This window comes from Hylobates moloch, unplaced genomic scaffold, assembly GCF_009828535.3.
Source record: "Hylobates moloch isolate HMO894 unplaced genomic scaffold, HMol_V3 SCAFFOLD_1, whole genome shotgun sequence".
NCBI classification, from domain to species: Eukaryota; Metazoa; Chordata; class Mammalia; order Primates; family Hylobatidae; genus Hylobates; species Hylobates moloch.
This window is the reverse complement of record NW_026652276.1, coordinates 231,125,569-231,142,556: the sequence shown is the minus strand read 5'-3', so window position 1 is coordinate 231,142,556 and position 16,988 is coordinate 231,125,569. Positions and strand designations below refer to the sequence as shown.

Sequence of the window (16,988 nt, the reverse complement as noted above, 5' to 3'; positions counted from 1 at the left end):
GAATTGGCCAATCACATACTAAGAAAACTCTGGTGAGATTTTGATTTGGATTGCACTGAATTTATGCATCAATTTGGAGGGAGACGCCATCTTTACAAAATGGAGTCCTCTCATCTATGAACATAGTATATGTCTTTTTTATTTAATTTAGGTATTCATTAATGTTTTTCAATAAAGTTTTATGATTTTCTTTACCAGTCTTGAGTATCTAGATTTATTTCTAAGTATCTTATAGTTTTGTTGCTACTGTAAATTAAAAAATTTCCTTAAAAAAAACCAGCAAGGCATTTATTTTTTTGTCATCTAGAGCTGTTCAAAGGTAAGTATACAGGATTGGTTGGGCATATTCAGTTAATGTTGTTGAGGGTCCAGCCTCCTTAGTCTTTTGTATCATTTCCAACCTGTGACTATTACCCACTTAGCCACAAGATGGCTCCTCCAGTGCCAGGTATGGGGTCCTGATTCCTGGGAAAAGGGGAGGAAGCAGGGAGCAGAAAGTAGGGAAACCAACCAATTCTTTCTGTTCCCAGTGAATTATCTCGACTTCTCATTGGCCGAGAGTGTGGGTCATTGCAATCCTCAGTTGCAAGGAAGGCTGGTAGTAGTGACTTAAAAACAAAACAAAACTGGATTTCTGTTAGTAAGGAAGGGAGAATGACGATTGGATTGACCGTGAGTGGCCTCTTTGTCTCTGGCAATGCTCTTGAATACAGCCATACTAATTTGGTTATTATATCTTTTTCCCCCATCCTTTTACTATCTTTCTGTATCTTTGCTTTAGTTGTGTTTTGTGTAACTAGCATATGGATGAGTTTTATAAAAATATAGTCTATCTTTCTGGTTCAAATGGACTATTTTATCCATTTATATTTATTGCAGTTACTTGTAAACTTAATTTATAATCATCATCTTTTTTTTGCTTTCTATTTATTTGTCTCACTTTAAAAAAATACAGTCATGCAGATCATTTAAGGGCTTAGTTGAAGGTAAATTTCTCCAGCAGAATTTGCATTTGTTTCTGACAGGTGTCAGGGGTCACTACCATCTTGAGAACCTTTAAATTATTTTCTCAGGGTTTGGGGGTTTATCCAAAGAGTGGGAATTCCATCCATAAGTCCATGTTAGGGCCGGCTTGTATTCATGAATCTTCATCTGACTCCTTTCACCAAGAGTTTACTTGTCATCTCCCTCGATGGAGTGGATTTTTTCCCAATTGTTCTCTGAAAGTGAAGATTTATACTGGGTCCTTCACTGTAACTCTCCAGCTTAAGTGGCTCTAGGCTTCATTTACTATCTTTCACATAGTTATTAAGTGCAGTTTTGGGTTGCAAGAGGTTGGCAGATGCCCTTAGGGCAGTGCCGCAAGAAAGAGTTAACACAGGGTTGCCCTTTACAAGGTTTTGCTACCCTTGGCTGTCTTCTAGGAATTGGGCTTCTGGAATGTTCCTTGGCTGATAAGGTGTTTTTGTGTGCCTGCATACTAAATTCCAGTCTATCAGCTTGCCTAGACTGTATAATGTGATTTCAGGTGGACACCTGCTTTTCCTCTGGGAGTCTGGAATTGCAGGAGCTGTGCAGGTGGAGGGAGTGCCTATGTGGCCAGCTCTTAATAAAAACCCTGGTCTTTGAGTCTTAGGTGGGTTTCTCTGGGCAGAAACACTGCTGTGTTACTGTGTGGCCTCTCACTGTGGGAAGATATAGGAAGCCTGTGCCGGATTCTTCCAGAGTCCACCTAATGTGTTCTTTCCCCACCTTGTGTATCCTTTTACTATAATATAACTTAGGCATGAACACAACTACATGCTGAGCCCTGTGGGTCCTTCAAGTGGAACACTGAGTATGTGGGTGGTTGTGGGACTGACACAGGCAGATACTGGCTTCACTCTCTGAATTCTTGCCCCTACTTCTACTATAGGCTTTGAAGGCCTCCATCTTTTTCTTGGTTCATAGTCATGAATTTAAAAATACATGATTCATGTTTTATCAAGCAGTGGGACAATTTGTAAGGGTTTCTATTTTGCCATATTGTTGGATGTCCTTTCTATATTGTTGGATGTCCTATCAGTGTTATGTTGTCTACTTAATTTTTTCAAACAGTCACAATAAAAAAAAATCTAATTCTTAAATTGCCAAGCATTCACCTTCTTAAATGTTAGTGGTAGGGAGTGGGCTCAGAGTTTCAGCCTCGTTCATCCTTTATTCCTAGGCCTTTGAACCTACAGCCACAGGATCAGCCTCAAAGAGGTTCTAGCTCCAGGACCAGCAACTCTAGCCTGAGGCAGGAGGTTGGGGAGCTGTGGGAGGTTTGCCATTGGCTCCTTCTCCACTTCCTCCTCCAGCCAAGAGAGATTCCCTGGAATAACTAAGCGAGAACCTGGGAACAATAACATGAGAGTTTATTATCACATGACTACTCAGGAGGGGACATGAAGCGGAGCAGGATGGGGAAGGGTTGTAAGGAATGGGCAAGTGCTGCTGGATCAGGGCTGTGGCCATGGTCATGGGGGCAGGAAAACTGGGGCTGTTGAAGAGTCTCTTTTCCTCAGTCTGGGTTTTCTTCCAGCAGTCAGATGCAGGGACGCCTGGTGCAGAAGCACCAGGCACTAATAATCAGGAGAGGCATGGCTAGATTCCACTCACTTCCAACATCTCCTTCTGGTCTCTTTTCTAAGGGAAGAGGAAAGGCAAGACAATCGTGAGTGGGAGAGAAAGGGCGGAATCTCTCCTCCAGGGCAGCTTAGCTCTGGAGCTACCAGAATCAGCAGCATGGTACCTGATGCAAAGGCATAGCATGGATATGGACTTCCCTGGATTCCTGGGCTCTTTGACTTGGGGGCCACTTGGTTGGGGATAGGGGCTTTCTGGGCTGGGCCACCACTGGGTAGAAAGACAGGCATGATAATAGGTGGGACTTGGGTCATGGGCCCCTTTCTCCTCCCCAAACTGTACACTGTCCATTCCTGTCTCCTTTGAGCAGTTCCACTGCCCCAAACACACAGGCACACACTTTAGGGACTCACCCCTTTGGTTGGGAACATTCTCCAGCAGTACAGCCACAGAGGGGCCAGAGATGCCAGAAGCAGCAGAATCCAGACACCCAAGAGCATGGCCTGAAGGGTCCTGAACAAGGCCTGGGGACAGAGGGCCAAGGCCATAAGCACCAGGATGACAGCTGCCTTCCTGCTCTGTCCCCATGCTCCTTATTGACCTGGGAAAATCTCTACCCCTTTATCTCCAAGTTCGTGGCTTCTGGAGGGGAAGTCAATGCATTCAGTGTGCAGAATGCAGCTGGAAACTCCTCACATTGGGCCTGTGTCCTCATTTGTACAGTGACAGGTTTGGGCTATGATTTGATTCCCTGATAACCTCCAAGACTTCAGAGTATCAAGGGAAAACATGCATTTAACACCTTTGCAGTACTCTGCACACTTGCTATATTGGTTCATTTCTTATTATTTTAATGCTTGTATTTCCCACTAGTCTTAACACCCTACAGGAGCCATTTCTATTTTGTCTGATGCTTTGTCTTTGGTGACAATACTCAAGCTTGGTGCAGAATAGGTAACACCTATTTCTGGTGGAGAACCTGACTCTTGCCCCCGGCCTGGCCTGGCCATCCCTGCCTCACCTGCTGCTGCCCCTTCCCCTTGGCCACCTACCTTCAGCATGTCCATGAAGGAGGTACACAGGTGTAGCCTTCTGACTTCTTCTGGACTATGAGTGGGGGCGGGGGTGTACCAGTCACTTGAGCTGGAGACACGGCAGGCACTGTTGTAATAATAGTAGCCGTGTTGGAAATCTTCATTCCAAAGTTTGAGGGCAGCGATGGCTGTGGAGAAAGCTGCCAGCGCCAGCAGAGTCCTCAGCAGGGCCTGGGGAGGGAGGAGGCAGAGAGAAATCTTCGTGTTTCAGTCTCTCTCAGAGTCCAGTCGGGGGAAAAAATGGGCAAGGCCCAGAGAAGCCTGCAACAGGGCAGGAGATTGGGGTCACCTCCAGCCTGAACCTGGTCCCCTCCCATGCCCTTCCCTGAACTTACCCAGTATGTACCACCCCGTTTCTCGTAAATGAAGGCAGCAGCTCCAGCCAGCACAGCCTGGGGAGACATTGAGCCAGAAGCAGGCTTAGCACAGGAAATGCAAGTCCTCTCCCACGAGAGAGCCTCCATGCAGGCCCTTCCCCAGCACACAGCTTGGGCCGGAGGTTTCATGCTAAGCTTTATTATCCATGGTAAGATAAGTGCTGAGAGGGTGGAGCCTGGATCCAACTCCTGAGGCTGCAAAAGGCCCTGCTTTAGTGACACCTAAGAGCTTGTGGTCAAGCCAGGTGTGAGCCCCTCTTCCCTTCTAAACCTTCCTTTTTAAACAACACCAAGTGCTTTATGAAAATTCCAGGGATGGTGGGATCTTGTGGATAAAAGTCATGGGGTGCTGGAGAAGATCTCGACGAAGGGTGAGTCTATACAGAGTGGGCACTGTTAGGTCTAGAAGCCTGTCCTAACAGTGTCCAGTAATCCACTCAGCTGGGCTTGAAGAACAGGAAATCTAGTATATCCCAGTGGACAGGTGGACCTGAATCCTGTTTGGCTAATTCTGTAACTAAGCTGGGTATTTTGCCACAGGCTGGCTGAAGGTAATTACTCTCGGCTTCTGTCAGTAAACATGAGTGTTTTAGTGTTATTCTGAGGGTGTAGGTACCATGACCAGCCTACCCAGCTCCTGTGCAAACTGCACACACCCATCTACTGACAACAATTCCTGGGTTCCCATTGTGTGCAGGGCCTGTGGAGGACAATGGGAATAACCAGGGGGAGATGCTTCCTGGGGGATCACATACTATCTGGAACGCTCTGCCTCCCCCATCTCAGTGCAAGTATCTGGAGATGAGCAGGTCCTTAGATCCTTAGTTGACGTTAACTGTTGAAGGTGGGGAGAGGCGGCCAGCCTGGTGGGAGCAGCACTGGGCAGGGTATGGGAGAGCAGATAGTGTGACTAGGACATGCCACCACTGCCCTCAGCTGTTTGCTCATCTGAACAGGCAGGGAATGGGCCTAGATAATCAGATCTCTCCGACTGCCAGCATTCTGTGGCGCCATGTTGAAGGATGGCAATCAGGAGAGCAATGCCCCACCCCTCTCACAGGCAGTCAAGCACTGTCCTGCTCTACTCACCACGGCCCCTGTCCAGATGGCAGCTCCTGAGGTGACCAGGAGGGTGTAGTTGGGGATGTAGAAAAATCCTCCCAGGACTGCACTCAAGATCCCCAGCACGATCTGCATCACCTGAAAGACAAAGGACCCAAGATCCCGGCTCCTAGGTGGATCTGCCACTGCAGGGATTAACCGCTAAAACCCCAAAAAGAGAGGGAGAGGTAGAGAGAGAAAAAGAAAAGAAGAGAAGAGGAGAAGAGAAGAGAGAAGAGAAAGGAGAAGGAAGAGGAGGAGGAGAAGAAAGAAGAAGAGGGAGGAGGAGGAGAAAAGAGAAGGTAAAGGAAGGAGAGGAGAACCGGCCCATCCTGAGTTTGGCCCAGAGGAAAGGATGGACTCAGGGCTCCACTGACTGGGACTCTGCGTGGTCAGTGGCTCCGCCACATCCCTTCAGCCCAGAGCCTCCCCTCCCCAGGCTCTTACTGAGAAGGCCAGAGAATCACATCTCTAAGAAGACATAACTGGCTCGGTGTCCTGTTCAGAGGGAGGCTGGCAGAGAGTGCTGCTGCGGCCAGAGGTGGGGAGTCCCTCCCGCTGCCCCACGAGGCAGGCCGTCACACTCACCCACGAGGCCACCAGCAGCCGGCTGCTGCCCCTGGCCTGGGTGGCGGGGGGCCGCAGCGCAGAGCAGCAGGTCAGCAGGAGCTTGGCCAGGGCAGACTCCTGGTGGATGTGCACATCGATGTGGGTGGACTGTGGGGCCTCCGGGGCCATCTCATCACTGTCGGCTGTTCCCATTGTCAGGGACACAGTCTATGAGGAAGGGAGCACCAGAAAGGAGGGGCTGTCAGAAGATTTTCGCAGATTTCATTGGAGTTGGGGAGGTCAGGGGCCAGTGGTGGCTCAAAGTCACCCAATGAATGGCTGTCCTGGTCACAGGGCCGCACCCCTGGCCCCCTCACGAGGGGAATGTGTGTAGCAGAGGGGGCTGCTGACCATGCTGGAGTTGCGGCGACTACTGAGCCTGCGGGAACCTCCCTTTTCGCCCAAGATCTGCTCTGTCCCCCTCATCCTCCTCTCAGGGCCCTGGCGTCTGGGTCAAGCAGCGCCCCACACCCCGACCCCTCACCCCCTCCACCCGGGCTCTTCCTGCGGCCTCCCCTCCACAGTCAGCAGGCTCTGGAACAGGACCGAGTCCTTGGCTGCCTGTGGAGCTCCTGTGGCAGCAGCTGCGCCCCGGCTGGGCTCCGGATACCCACCGCCGACCTCCCGCTCCACCGACTGCTGCTCACGCCCAACGGGTTCACGCCGCCCCTGCCCCGTGAAGGACCGCGCTGCGGTGCGGAGGGAGGTCAAAAGCCGGGGCCGCACCTGGCTTCCTCCGCAGTCCCCTTCCTGCAGTCTCATCCCTGGGTGGGGGTCCCTCCTACGCTGCTCCAACTGTGCGGAGGCAGCTCGGGGTGCGTGCGGAAGGAGGCCCGGGGACCGCCGGGAGCGGGGCGCCGCCTCACCTGCGCTCCTCGGGACCTGCGAGCGGGCGGCGGGAGGGCTGGGGCGCCGGCTGGAGAAGTGGGTTGAGAGCTGGAGGCGGAGGCGGGGAGGGGAGGCGGGGAGGGGAGGCAGGGGTGGGGCTGAAGTTCAGCCCCTCGGGTTCACGGCAGGCTGCAGGGCCTGGGGTCCGTCTGGGGTTCTCCCGCTGCGCGAGGGTCACTGGCTCTGGGGAGCTTGGAGGGTGCGCGGGCGGACGGCCCTGGGAAAGCCCGTGGGGTCGTTCTCGCCCTCAGTCCCGCCCGGCCAGGGCCGGCGTGCAAGTCTGCGCGAGTGGGAGCGCAGGGGGGCGCGCGGGGCCTCGGCCTTCTCCCGCCTGGTCCCCTCCTCCGGGCGGAATCCCCTGCCGGGCCCCCGGGCCGCAGCTGGTTTCGGGAAACCGCGCGGCCTGGGCGGGGCCGCAGTCCCCACCGGTGCATCTGCCGTCTCCGCCCTCCCGTCGCTCCCCTGCTCGGGGTCAGCTCCTGTCCGCTGTGCTCGGCTGCCGGCTCCCGGAGGACGGCAGGTGAGGCAGGGCCTCCGCGGCCCGGGAGACCCTCTTGCCGCAGGACCCTCTGTCATGAGGAGTCCCCAGGGCCATGCCCCCGTCCCCCCCCCCCCGCCCCCCCCGTCCTGTCCACAGGACGTCTTTCTTCCTCCATCCTGGTTTCCAGGAGGACTCGCGTAGGAGGGAAGGACAGCTAGGTGCAGGTGTTTCTCCCCAGAAAAACGGCTGGAGAGCGGGAAGAGAGGCCTGGGCCTGGCGCGTCCCGTCCACCTTCCGCCGCCTGCACGCCTGGACCCTGGCTGGAGCCCTATGGTGGGGTGGCTCCTGGGACGCGGCCAGGGCGCGGCGGGGCTGCCTGACGCTTTCCCCAGCCCCGGGGCACGGGAGGAGCTGGACAGAGGAAAGTGTTCGGGGCAGCCGGGAAGAGCCCACCACCTACCAGGTGTCGGGCGGCCCGCAGGGGAATCTCCGTGGTGCCGGCCTGGTTCAGATCCGACTCTTCAGGCGGGGGCGAGGCAGATCTAGGGGTTGGCGTGGGGCGGGGGAAGCGGTGGTCCTGGGGGCTCGGAGGTAGCTGGAACCTGAGGTGCCTTCAGGGCGAGGCCTGGGCCCTCAAGTGAAGGTCTGGCTGGAATCTGGGGCTGGGCTTCCTTTTGTGGGAAGCAGTCTGAAGCTCTTTTGTGCACGTGCGGAATTGTCTAACTCTTGTCCTTTCTAACCCCAAGGAGGCCAGGTGGGTGAAAGAGTGAAACTGCTTTGAAAAGTAGGTAGCGTACGAATGGGAGGTCTTATTAGAATTGTTAATAATGTTTGATTTAAACTGTGATACTTAGCCAGGATGTCCATTAGAATTGCCTATGCAGGATTTATTTTAGAGCCAGGCAAGCTGATTCTAAAGTGCACGTGAAGAAGTAATCTAGCAAAAATGGCCATGACAATTCTGAAAGAAAAACCACACGAGGGGATCATGAAGCAGCCCGATTAGCATCAAGCTCCATGTTAAAATTGTGGTAATGAAGCCTAGCCCATGAGACATGCCAATGGGCAGAATATAAGGACTGGAATAGGCCTACATTGTAGGGGAACTTCATTTCTGCTCAGGAGAGAATTTTAAATCACTGGGAAAAAGAGGATGTATTTTCCACTAATGGAACGTATCTTTCAGAAGTTAAACATCTGAATGACAGTAACAGAACTCGGATCCATGTCTCCCAACGGCCAAGGTTGGTCACCCAGCTCCCAAATTCCAGATGGTCAACATTTAAAAGTGAAAACTGAAAGCATAAAGGCACTTAGAAGAAAATATGGAAGATTATTTTATAATCTTATAATCTTGAAACGGGGAAGTCCTTTAAAAGTATAAGAGCTAGACACCATAAATAGAATGAAATAGAATATGCATTGTATGAAAATACAAGCAAGGTCAAAAAATAAACTACAAATTGTAGAGAAACATTTGAAACGCATATCACAAATGGTAATTTTGTGAATAGATAAAGAACTTCCATAGAAAAAAGCAAAACAAAACAAAACGAAACAAGGATATGGGATGTGAACGGAGAGCTCACAAAAGAAGAAATAAAAATGGCCCTTAACATATGAAAAGACAACCAACCTCACTCATAATAAGAGAACTATGGGCCAGGCGTGGTGGCTCATACCTGTAATTGCAGCACTTTGGGAGGCTGAGGTGGGAGGGTTGCTTGAGTCCGGGAGTTTGAGACCACCCTGGGCGACAAAGCAACACTCCATCTCTCTCTCTAAAAAAAGAGAACCTGCCGGGCGCGGTGGCTCACGCCTGTGATCCCAGCACTTTGGGAGGCTGAGGCGGGAGGATCATGAGGTCAGGAGATCGAGACCATCCTGGCTAACACGGTGAAACCCCATCTCTACTAAAAATACAAAAAATTAGCTGGGCTTGATGGCGGGCGCCTGTAAGTCCCAGTTACTCGGGAGGTTGAGGCAGGAGAATGGCGTGAACCTGGGTGGAGCTGGCAGTGAGCCGAGATCACGCCACTGCACTCTAGCCTGGGCGACAGAGCGAGACTCTGTCTCAATAAATAAATAAATAAATAGATAAATAAAATAAAAGAGAACCATGGATTAAAAGTATATGGAAATCATTACAGAAAGCAGGTCAGTGGTTGCTCATGGCCAGTGGTTGGGGGTATTTCCTGGGGAGGGGCTTTAGGGAATGTATTGCTGTGTAGGAATGTCCTATATCTTGATTGTAGCTGTAATCGCACAAATGTATAAATTTGTCAAAACTCGTTGAGATATACATTTAAAATGGGACATTTTATTACGGAAAATTGATTAAAATCAATGCATTTTTCCCCATATAAAAGGAAAAAGATAAAAGAGTTTGCCTCCTGCATGTGAATTGCTACCATCTCCATGGAGGATAACTGACAATATCTACTAAAATTGCAAATGCACATTCCTGTTGCCCTGCCAATTCCACATTGTCTGTAATGGAAAAGGATTGGAAATAACCTAAGTGTCTGCCAACAGGGAACCACTTAAATAAATTATGAGGAATTCATACTCTCAAAATATATGCAGTTACACAAATGAGTGAAGAAGCTTTTGTGAAAGTTGTCAGAATCGTAATTGAGTCACTTGAGTTAAAAAAAAAATCTGAAAATGGAAAGGCCACAAGGCAGGATTCTCATGCGTAAATAACCTGGTAACAAAAACCATCACAAAGGACTCTGTAAAATGACAACCTTACGCAAACAATACTTCCATGAGGACATCCACCAGCAACTGCCTGTCTAATCCTGGACTGGTGTCACCCTTGTTATTGATCCTTGTAGCCAAGGATGATCATCTCAAAGAGATTATGTAAGTCTCCTCATTTTTTCCTTTAAAAACTTTTGTCTTCCTTTACCTCCCTGAATGTGCACATGATTTACTATGGTAAGCATATTCTCATTGCAATGCCCTATTCCAGAATAAATCTCATTTTCTTTTGGAGAGCCTCTCTCTGTTATTTAGGTTGACACTTTTTATGGACTCATGTAGGATTATTCTAAAAACATATGATCATGTGATCACAGCATCATGCAAATCAGTGTGTATAGTATGCTGCTATTTGTGGGAAAAGGGGGGAGAAATACTTTTTCACACTTTTGTATGCAAAAATGTCATGGTAGGTTTTATAAGAAACTAATAATATTACTTTCCATCTGCAAGGCAAATAGGTGGTTGAGGGAAAAAGATGAGAGATAAGGTTTTAAAGGTATATAAACCCTTTTGTAGCTCTTAACTTTTTTATGTGTAAAATCACTAAGGTCACAGTGACATTGATCTCTGCACTGGGAAGACCCTTTGGATCTTGACAAAGACACTGTTTGTTTGTTTGTTTGTTTTTGTTTTTTTTTGAGATGGAGTCTCACTCTGTCGCCCAGGCTGGAGTGCAGTGGCAAGATCTCAGCTCACTGCAACCTCAGCCTCCCGGGTTGAAGTGATTCTCCTGCCTCAGCCTCCTGAGTAGCTGGGACTACAGGTGCGCACCACCGTGCAAATTTTTATATTTTTAGTAGAGAAGGGGTTTTGCCACATTGGCCAGGCTGGTCTTGAACTCCTGACCTCAGGTAATCCACCCGCCTCAGCCTCCCAAAGCGCTGGGATTACAGGCGTGAGCCATTGTGCCCAACTGGGATCTTGACAAAGACACTATTTCTCTCCTTTCACCTGTGCTGTGTATTTTTCCCTCACCTAGTTCCCAGATCTCACTTCTATATGTCTTCTCCCTGGCAGGCAGGATGACCCAAAACACGGTGATTGTGAATGAAGTTGCTATGGCCTCTAGGTCATCCCAGCCCACCCACATCAACGTCCACATCCACCAGGAGTCAGCTTTGACACAACTGCTGAAAGCTGGAGGTTCTCTGAAGAAGTTTCTTTTTCACCCTGGGGACACTGTGCCTTCCACAGCCAGGATTGGTTATGAGCAGCTGGCTCTAGGGGTAAGACTGGGCTGGTGCAGGGTTGGGGGGCACATTAACGAGGTGATGAGGTCAATTAAAATATAGAGCCAAATCTTCAAAATTAAAACGTTTTATTTGGGAGGAGAGAATTGCATTTTGGGGCATACACACAGACCAGGTGGTCTCCAGTATACATCTTTAGAACAAAGAGAAGGTTAGAGGCTTATAAAAAGGAGAAATGTTACATATTGCCCTTCATGAAAGATCACAGGTTTTGGGGAGCTGGCGAGCTCTGATGGGTGAGCGACGGTGTGGGTAAAACTAATCCTAGAGTTGTAGCAAGGTCAGAAGCTGTAGATAAAGCTGGTTTCAGGTTGCAGCAGGCAGCTTCAGCAGCCTGATTTGTAGAGAATTACATTTTGGGAGCAACATTTTGTGCCCCGAGTGCTTTTTGCCCCTGGCCTCTCGACTCTGTTTTAGTTGAGTGTGACAAGAATGACCCCATTTGTAGGCTCAGCTTTCACAATGGGAACTCTCCTTCTTCAATAGGATGCAAAAGAGGAAAATGGGTTGAATTCCCATGAGAGGGACATGAGAAATCACTATTTATATCTCATCCTGTGTAGGAAAAAGTTGTAAGTATCCCCACAGAAATTTGGATGAAAAGGAAGAATCAACCTCCTCTTTGGTGCAGAGGAGTCAGTCCCAGCCAGAGGTAGGGCAACAGGAAGAAGAGTCTAGAGGCTGTTAATTCAGTTTCATTGATCCCACATGGACTGAAAGCCTACAGGTGCAAGGCAATGTGTTCGGCACTGCAGGCCAAGCTACAGAGAGAATCCCTGGGCTATATCTAAAAGTACTCAGTGACCATCAGAAGGAACAGCAGCTACACTAATGACTGGAACTAAAGGTAGATCAGGCGAGGGAGAAGCACATCTGACATCCTTGAGGGCAGGAGAATCCTGAATGGAGAAGGAATAGGTATAGACAGAGGTGGAAGATTGACAAAAAAGAATTCCAGGTTAAAGAATGGCAGGAGCAAAGGCAAAGAGGCCAGAAGGCGTAGGGCAAGTTCTATAATGGTTAAGAGTAAAGGGAATGGGCTTCGTGAATGGGTGATTTGGGGCCATATTGCTGAGAACCTTGAAAGACCAGGTGAGGAGTCTGTCCTGAATCAGCTTTGACAGTGAGAAGGCTGTCGATGGATTCTGAGCAGGAACCTGCCTCAGAGTCAGGAGGCATCCAGGTGAGAAGGATCGAGGGTCTGCACTTGCATAATCATAGCAGGAATGGTGAGGAGACAAAGGAGTCCCTGTCCTTCGCAGACCTCCATGGCATGGGAGTGAAGGGGTTTGGGGCATAAGGAAAGAGAGGTATCCACAGCATGCAGAGGGTTGAAGTGTGGGTGACCAGGAGATCAGAGTCCTGAAAGTCAGGAGGAGCAGACATTTGGGAGGTGTGTGTGTGTGTGCAATGTGTGTGCAATGCAGACTCTGCCAGGCTAGTGGGGAGCTCCCAGGCAAAGGTTGCCCACTGCAGGAGTTCCACACTGGGTAAAGATGGCCCTTGAGCCACTGTCTTGCTTAATCATTGGCTGGGGGGCCCTCCTCAGTGTGTGTCTTCAGCTTGAAAAATTAGGGTGACCCAGAAGGAGCTGACAACTGCAGGCTGTCAGCAATCAAACAAGCCCTTTCTTGAAGGGGGTCTTAGAGGCACATCATTGTGTCTGCCACAGAGCCCTCAAGAGTGTGTGTTTGGATCTGAAGAGAAAGGATAGGCCAGAAGCTCAGGTTCAGGCTGGGGGTTTGGATGGGACAATGGGACCTCTGAAGGAGAATCGGGGGGAAAAAGTGGGAATCTTCAGGTGGGATGAGAAAGTGTTGAAGTTGGGAAAAATTGATGAAGGATAAATAGCCAAGCCTATGAGAAAGGTGAGGGGAGACCCAGGCCAGTGCTGCTCCATGGATTTTAAGGGGACAGAACCTTCCAGAATCAGAGCTGCAGAGAGGTCAAGGCAGAGGAAAAGGAGAGGACAGCCACCTAGGTAGGAGCCAGGCAGCTGCTCCCGGGGCAGCCGGGGCACGTGGGCTCACGGGAAGGCGTCTGGTTTCTCATCCTGTCTTGCAGGTGACTCAGATATTGCTGGGGGTTGTGAGTTGTGCTCTTGGAGTGTGTCTCAGCTTGGGGCCCTGGACTGTGCTTCGTGCCTCAGGCTGTGCCTTCTGGGCGGGGTCTGTGGTGAGTAAGGAACAGGCTGTGAGCCTGGAGGGAGGCAAGTGGTGATGGGCAAGAAGGCGCTTATGGATCTTGGTTGGGGCTTTAGGGAAGCGACCAAAGTCTCTGAGGCCAAATAGCCTTTGGCCATGAGGAAGCTGCTCTGGGGTGTAGCTAAAACCCTGTCACTTCCATTTTTCTCTTGAAGACAGATGGGAGGGACGGCGCAGGTATAGGTGGAATCCTATCTGTGTGTCAAAGTTCTTTGTCTGTCCCTGGGATCCTGCTTCACATTGGCTGTTCTGGGAACTGCTGGTGGGAGGGTGATGATAGACCAATTCAGAAGAGTAAACTGGAGGCCTTTTTCTGGTGTCTCTTTTCAGGTGATCACAGCAGGAGCTGGGGCCATTGTCCATGAGAAGTACCCGGGCAAACTTGCTGTGAGTCTTGGACACCCTCTCTCCACCTTGTTCACTGACCCCCTCCTGAGTTCTGCTCCATTATCTGTCTTCTGCCCTTTGGTTGTCAATATCTTGGGGTCTTTCTTGGAGGGGAGGAGAGAGTTTCCTGGACAGGGGCTGGGGAAGAGGAGATGGGTTTGAGGTGGGGACCTCATGACTCTTCCACCAATTGAAGGAGCCTGTGTCTTGACCCTCTTTCTCTTCCAGGGCTATGTATCCAGCCTGCTCACCCTGGCAGGCTTTGCTACAGCTATGGCTGCTGTTATCCTCTGCGTGAATAGCTTCATCTGGCAAACTGAACCCTTTTTATACATCGACACTGTGTGTGATCCCTCAGACTCTGTCATCCCTACCACCGGGTACAGATGGATGCAGCAACGTCAAGAGATCCAATGGCAGAAGGAGGAGTGTAGAGCTTACATGCAGATGCTGAGGGTGGGCAGGAAGAGTCCAGTCTTTGGGGACCCATCACAGTTCTTTGTTCCTAGGGAGCTGGGGGCCCTGGAGGACAGAGATGTAGGCTCTTTGACCTTGGACCTCATGCTGGGTCTTTCATTCAGGAGGTTTTAATGTAAGCTACAGACATTTCTCAGACCTCATGACACGAAGATTCTCTGAGTCAAGGAGGATGAGGAACAAAGAGGAGACATTTGAGAGGGGAGATAGCGGGCCACCCTTCTGGCTTTTCTGGCGTGTTGGTATCCCAGTTTTCCATTACTGAATTAAAAACCACACCAAAATGTAATGGCTTAAAATTACAACTTATTATTTCTCACGGTGCTGTGAGTTGGCTGGATTCAGATGAGCCATCCTCACTCACGGGTTTTCTCATGCAGTTACAGTCAGATGGGGGTGAAGTTATCCAAGTGCTCACCGAGGCTGGAGGTCTGAGATGATGCAGTTGCATGGTCCGGAGCTCAGCGGGGGCTGTCAGCAAGAGCCGGCGATGGCTTCTCCACTTGGCTTGGGCTTCTCATAGCACAGAAACTGGATTCCAATGGGGAGTACCCTAGTTGCAAGCATTTCAGGAGACAGAAAGCAGAAGCTGCCAGACCAGCTAAGGGCTTCCCTGTCACTGTATAGTGTCACTTTCACTGTGGCCAAAGCAGTCCTAGGCCCTTCCAGATTCTACGGGTTGAAGGAATAGTCTCCATTTCTTGACAGGGAGTGATAAGTTCACTCTGCAGACAAACCAGTGGGTTGGAAGCTATGGCTGGAAACACAGTCAGCTGTGGTGGGAGCTGCAAGCTGGATAGAGTCAGTGCCTGGGTGGGTGGAGAGGGTGGTGATGTGGGCAGCATTGGAGTAGCTGACACCTGACTGTCTTTGTTCTTCCCTTATCTCCAGAAGTTGTTCACAGCAGTCCGTGCCCTGTTCCTGGCTGTCTGTGTCTTGAAGGTCATTGTGTCCTTGGCTTCCTTGGGAGTAGGTCTTCGAAACTTGTGTGGCCAGAGCTCCCAGCCCCTGGTGAGTTGTTGGGGAGGGGCCGCTGGGCAGTGTGAGTCTGGGTGGTGAGTGTGTGGGACAGGTAGGAGTGCGGGGCCAGGGGCACCCGAACCTGAGGCTGGGCCTGGTGCCCCTCAGCTTCTTTCCATATGCAGCTCTCCCCTTTGCTGTCTGGGGAATGTGGCCATCACCACGGTCCTGGGCCAGCTCTCGCTGCCCTGTGCCTCTCTGCGCCCTCCCCTGCTCTGATCTCCCCACTCTCCCCTCTGCCCTGTCCCAGGTGTTCGTCTGACTCCGCTTCCTCTGCCACCTTGTTTTCTTTTGCCTGATCTGCATTTCCTGTCACCTTTTCTTTTCCCTCCTCCTTTCCTCTTTCTGCTGAGTTCTATGATGTTAACTCTGCCTGCATCCTTTTCCCCTAAGGATTTCTTTTTTCTTTTTTTTCCAGAATGAGGAAGGATCAGAGAAGAGCCTACTGGGGGAGAATTCAGTGCCCCCTTCGCCCTCTAAGGAGCAGACCTCCACTGCCATTGTCCTGTGAGCCGCCAAAGACCCCATGGGGTACCCACATGTCCCTGTCTAGGGCAGCCCAGGGCCCCCACTCCTGGCTCCTCACACTTGCCTCCCCTATGGCCGCTGTCCAGACCCTCCTCCTTTCTTCTCCCCACATTGGCACCTGCTGTTCCCACTCCGGGGTTCTCAAGTCCGTGAACAGATATTGTTGCATTTTCCACAATGCTGATTAAACATAATAAACAATCCAGAAAAGCAATTTTGCCCAGAAAGATATGGTTTCCTTTTGTTTATACACCTCATGCGCTGTGAAAGGCCTTTCTTTGTGTCGCTATGTATGAGGTTAAATGGGAGCTGATTTATCCCATTGAAACACTGTCCCAAGAAGATTAAATTTAATTATGTTCCGCTCTACATCCAGGTGGCAAAACCCCTTTTTATGATTTTCTTCAATTCAGTGTCAAGTGTAAATCTAGTGGGCCTAGAATCTTCTTAACCTGCTGAGATTGTCTAGGCTCCTACAGCCTCGGCCTGTAGACTTAAGAGAACTGTGTGGAGCATGGAACGAGATTTTTGCCCCCTCCCTCCCTATCTCCTTCCTTTCTCTTTTTTCGTTTTGCAGTAATTAGTGTTGGTTCTGTCTCTTTTCCTCTCTCCACACACACATAAACACATCCTTAATCTTCTTTCCTTTCATTGTAAATGATAGCAAATTGATTTGGACTTTTTCCATTTTCTTTATATATGAAGATATAAATATATAGATGTAAGCATTTCTGAAGGGCAGGAAAGCTGGTAGGGGCTTTATGAAGTCTCCATGAGGTCAGTTTCATGACTTCGCAGCCCCACAGGGCTGGGCTTCAGGTCCAAGCCGATGGGCTGCAGGGCCTGCACCTTTCCTCTTGGCAGAGCGGCGCCACAGAGGTGCAGAGCTGCTGCGCTGGGCGAGACCTGCTCCCGCACAGGACTTGGAGTGGGGGCCTGTGCCGAGGGCGGTGCTGCTCTCCCTGGGGCCCTCACCAGCCTGTGCTTTACATAGAGGCTTGTAAAGAAGCCTGCGAGACAGGAGTGTGTTCAGAATATGGACAGGGTCAGCCGATTACAGCCTGAGGGGTAAATCCAAACTGCCATTGAATTTTGTAAATAAAAATTTATCTAAACACAAGCACCCCCATTTCTTTACACATTGTACCTGTTTTTGTGCTACAAGGGCAGAGTTGGAGAGTCTTAACAGAGACTGA

General features: G+C 50.2%; 2 protein-coding genes across 7 annotated transcripts; one reads left to right on the top strand and one right to left on the bottom strand.

Annotated features, from left to right (window-relative positions):
* Positions 1-2,375: 2,375 nt before the first annotated feature.
* On the bottom strand, positions 2,376-6,741 carry TMEM176A (transmembrane protein 176A). 3 transcript variants are annotated; one of them, XM_032762173.2, is made up of 7 exons: positions 6,655-6,741; positions 5,768-5,956; positions 5,168-5,278; positions 4,037-4,093; positions 3,660-3,872; positions 3,021-3,131; positions 2,376-2,667 (listed from the first exon to the last, which is right to left on the bottom strand). In XM_032762173.2, the coding sequence occupies exons 2-7, from the start codon at positions 5,939-5,941 to the stop codon at positions 2,626-2,628; spliced, it is 708 nt and encodes a 235-aa protein (XP_032618064.1). In that variant the 5' UTR covers positions 5,942-5,956; positions 6,655-6,741; the 3' UTR covers positions 2,376-2,625. The 3 variants fall into 3 exon arrangements, with proteins under 3 accessions (XP_032618064.1, XP_032618063.1, XP_032618066.1); XM_032762172.2 differs by having other exon boundaries at positions 2,381-2,667; positions 6,515-6,732; XM_032762175.2 differs by lacking the exon at positions 6,655-6,741 and adding an exon at positions 6,403-6,504 and having other exon boundaries at positions 2,381-2,667.
* A 1-nt stretch (position 6,742) lies between these two features.
* On the top strand, positions 6,743-16,020 carry TMEM176B (transmembrane protein 176B). 4 transcript variants are annotated; one of them, XM_032762165.2, is made up of 7 exons: positions 6,743-7,196; positions 10,944-11,152; positions 13,241-13,351; positions 13,711-13,767; positions 13,996-14,223; positions 15,136-15,255; positions 15,683-16,020. In XM_032762165.2, exons 2-7 carry the CDS (start codon positions 10,949-10,951, stop codon positions 15,773-15,775), a joined length of 813 nt encoding a protein of 270 aa, XP_032618056.1. In that variant the 5' UTR covers positions 6,743-7,196; positions 10,944-10,948; the 3' UTR covers positions 15,776-16,020. The 4 variants fall into 4 exon arrangements, with proteins under 4 accessions (XP_032618056.1, XP_032618060.1, XP_058284028.1 ...); XM_058428041.1 differs by lacking the exon at positions 6,743-7,196 and adding an exon at positions 9,495-10,025; XM_032762169.2 differs by lacking the exon at positions 13,241-13,351.
* Positions 16,021-16,988: the final 968 nt, after the last annotated feature.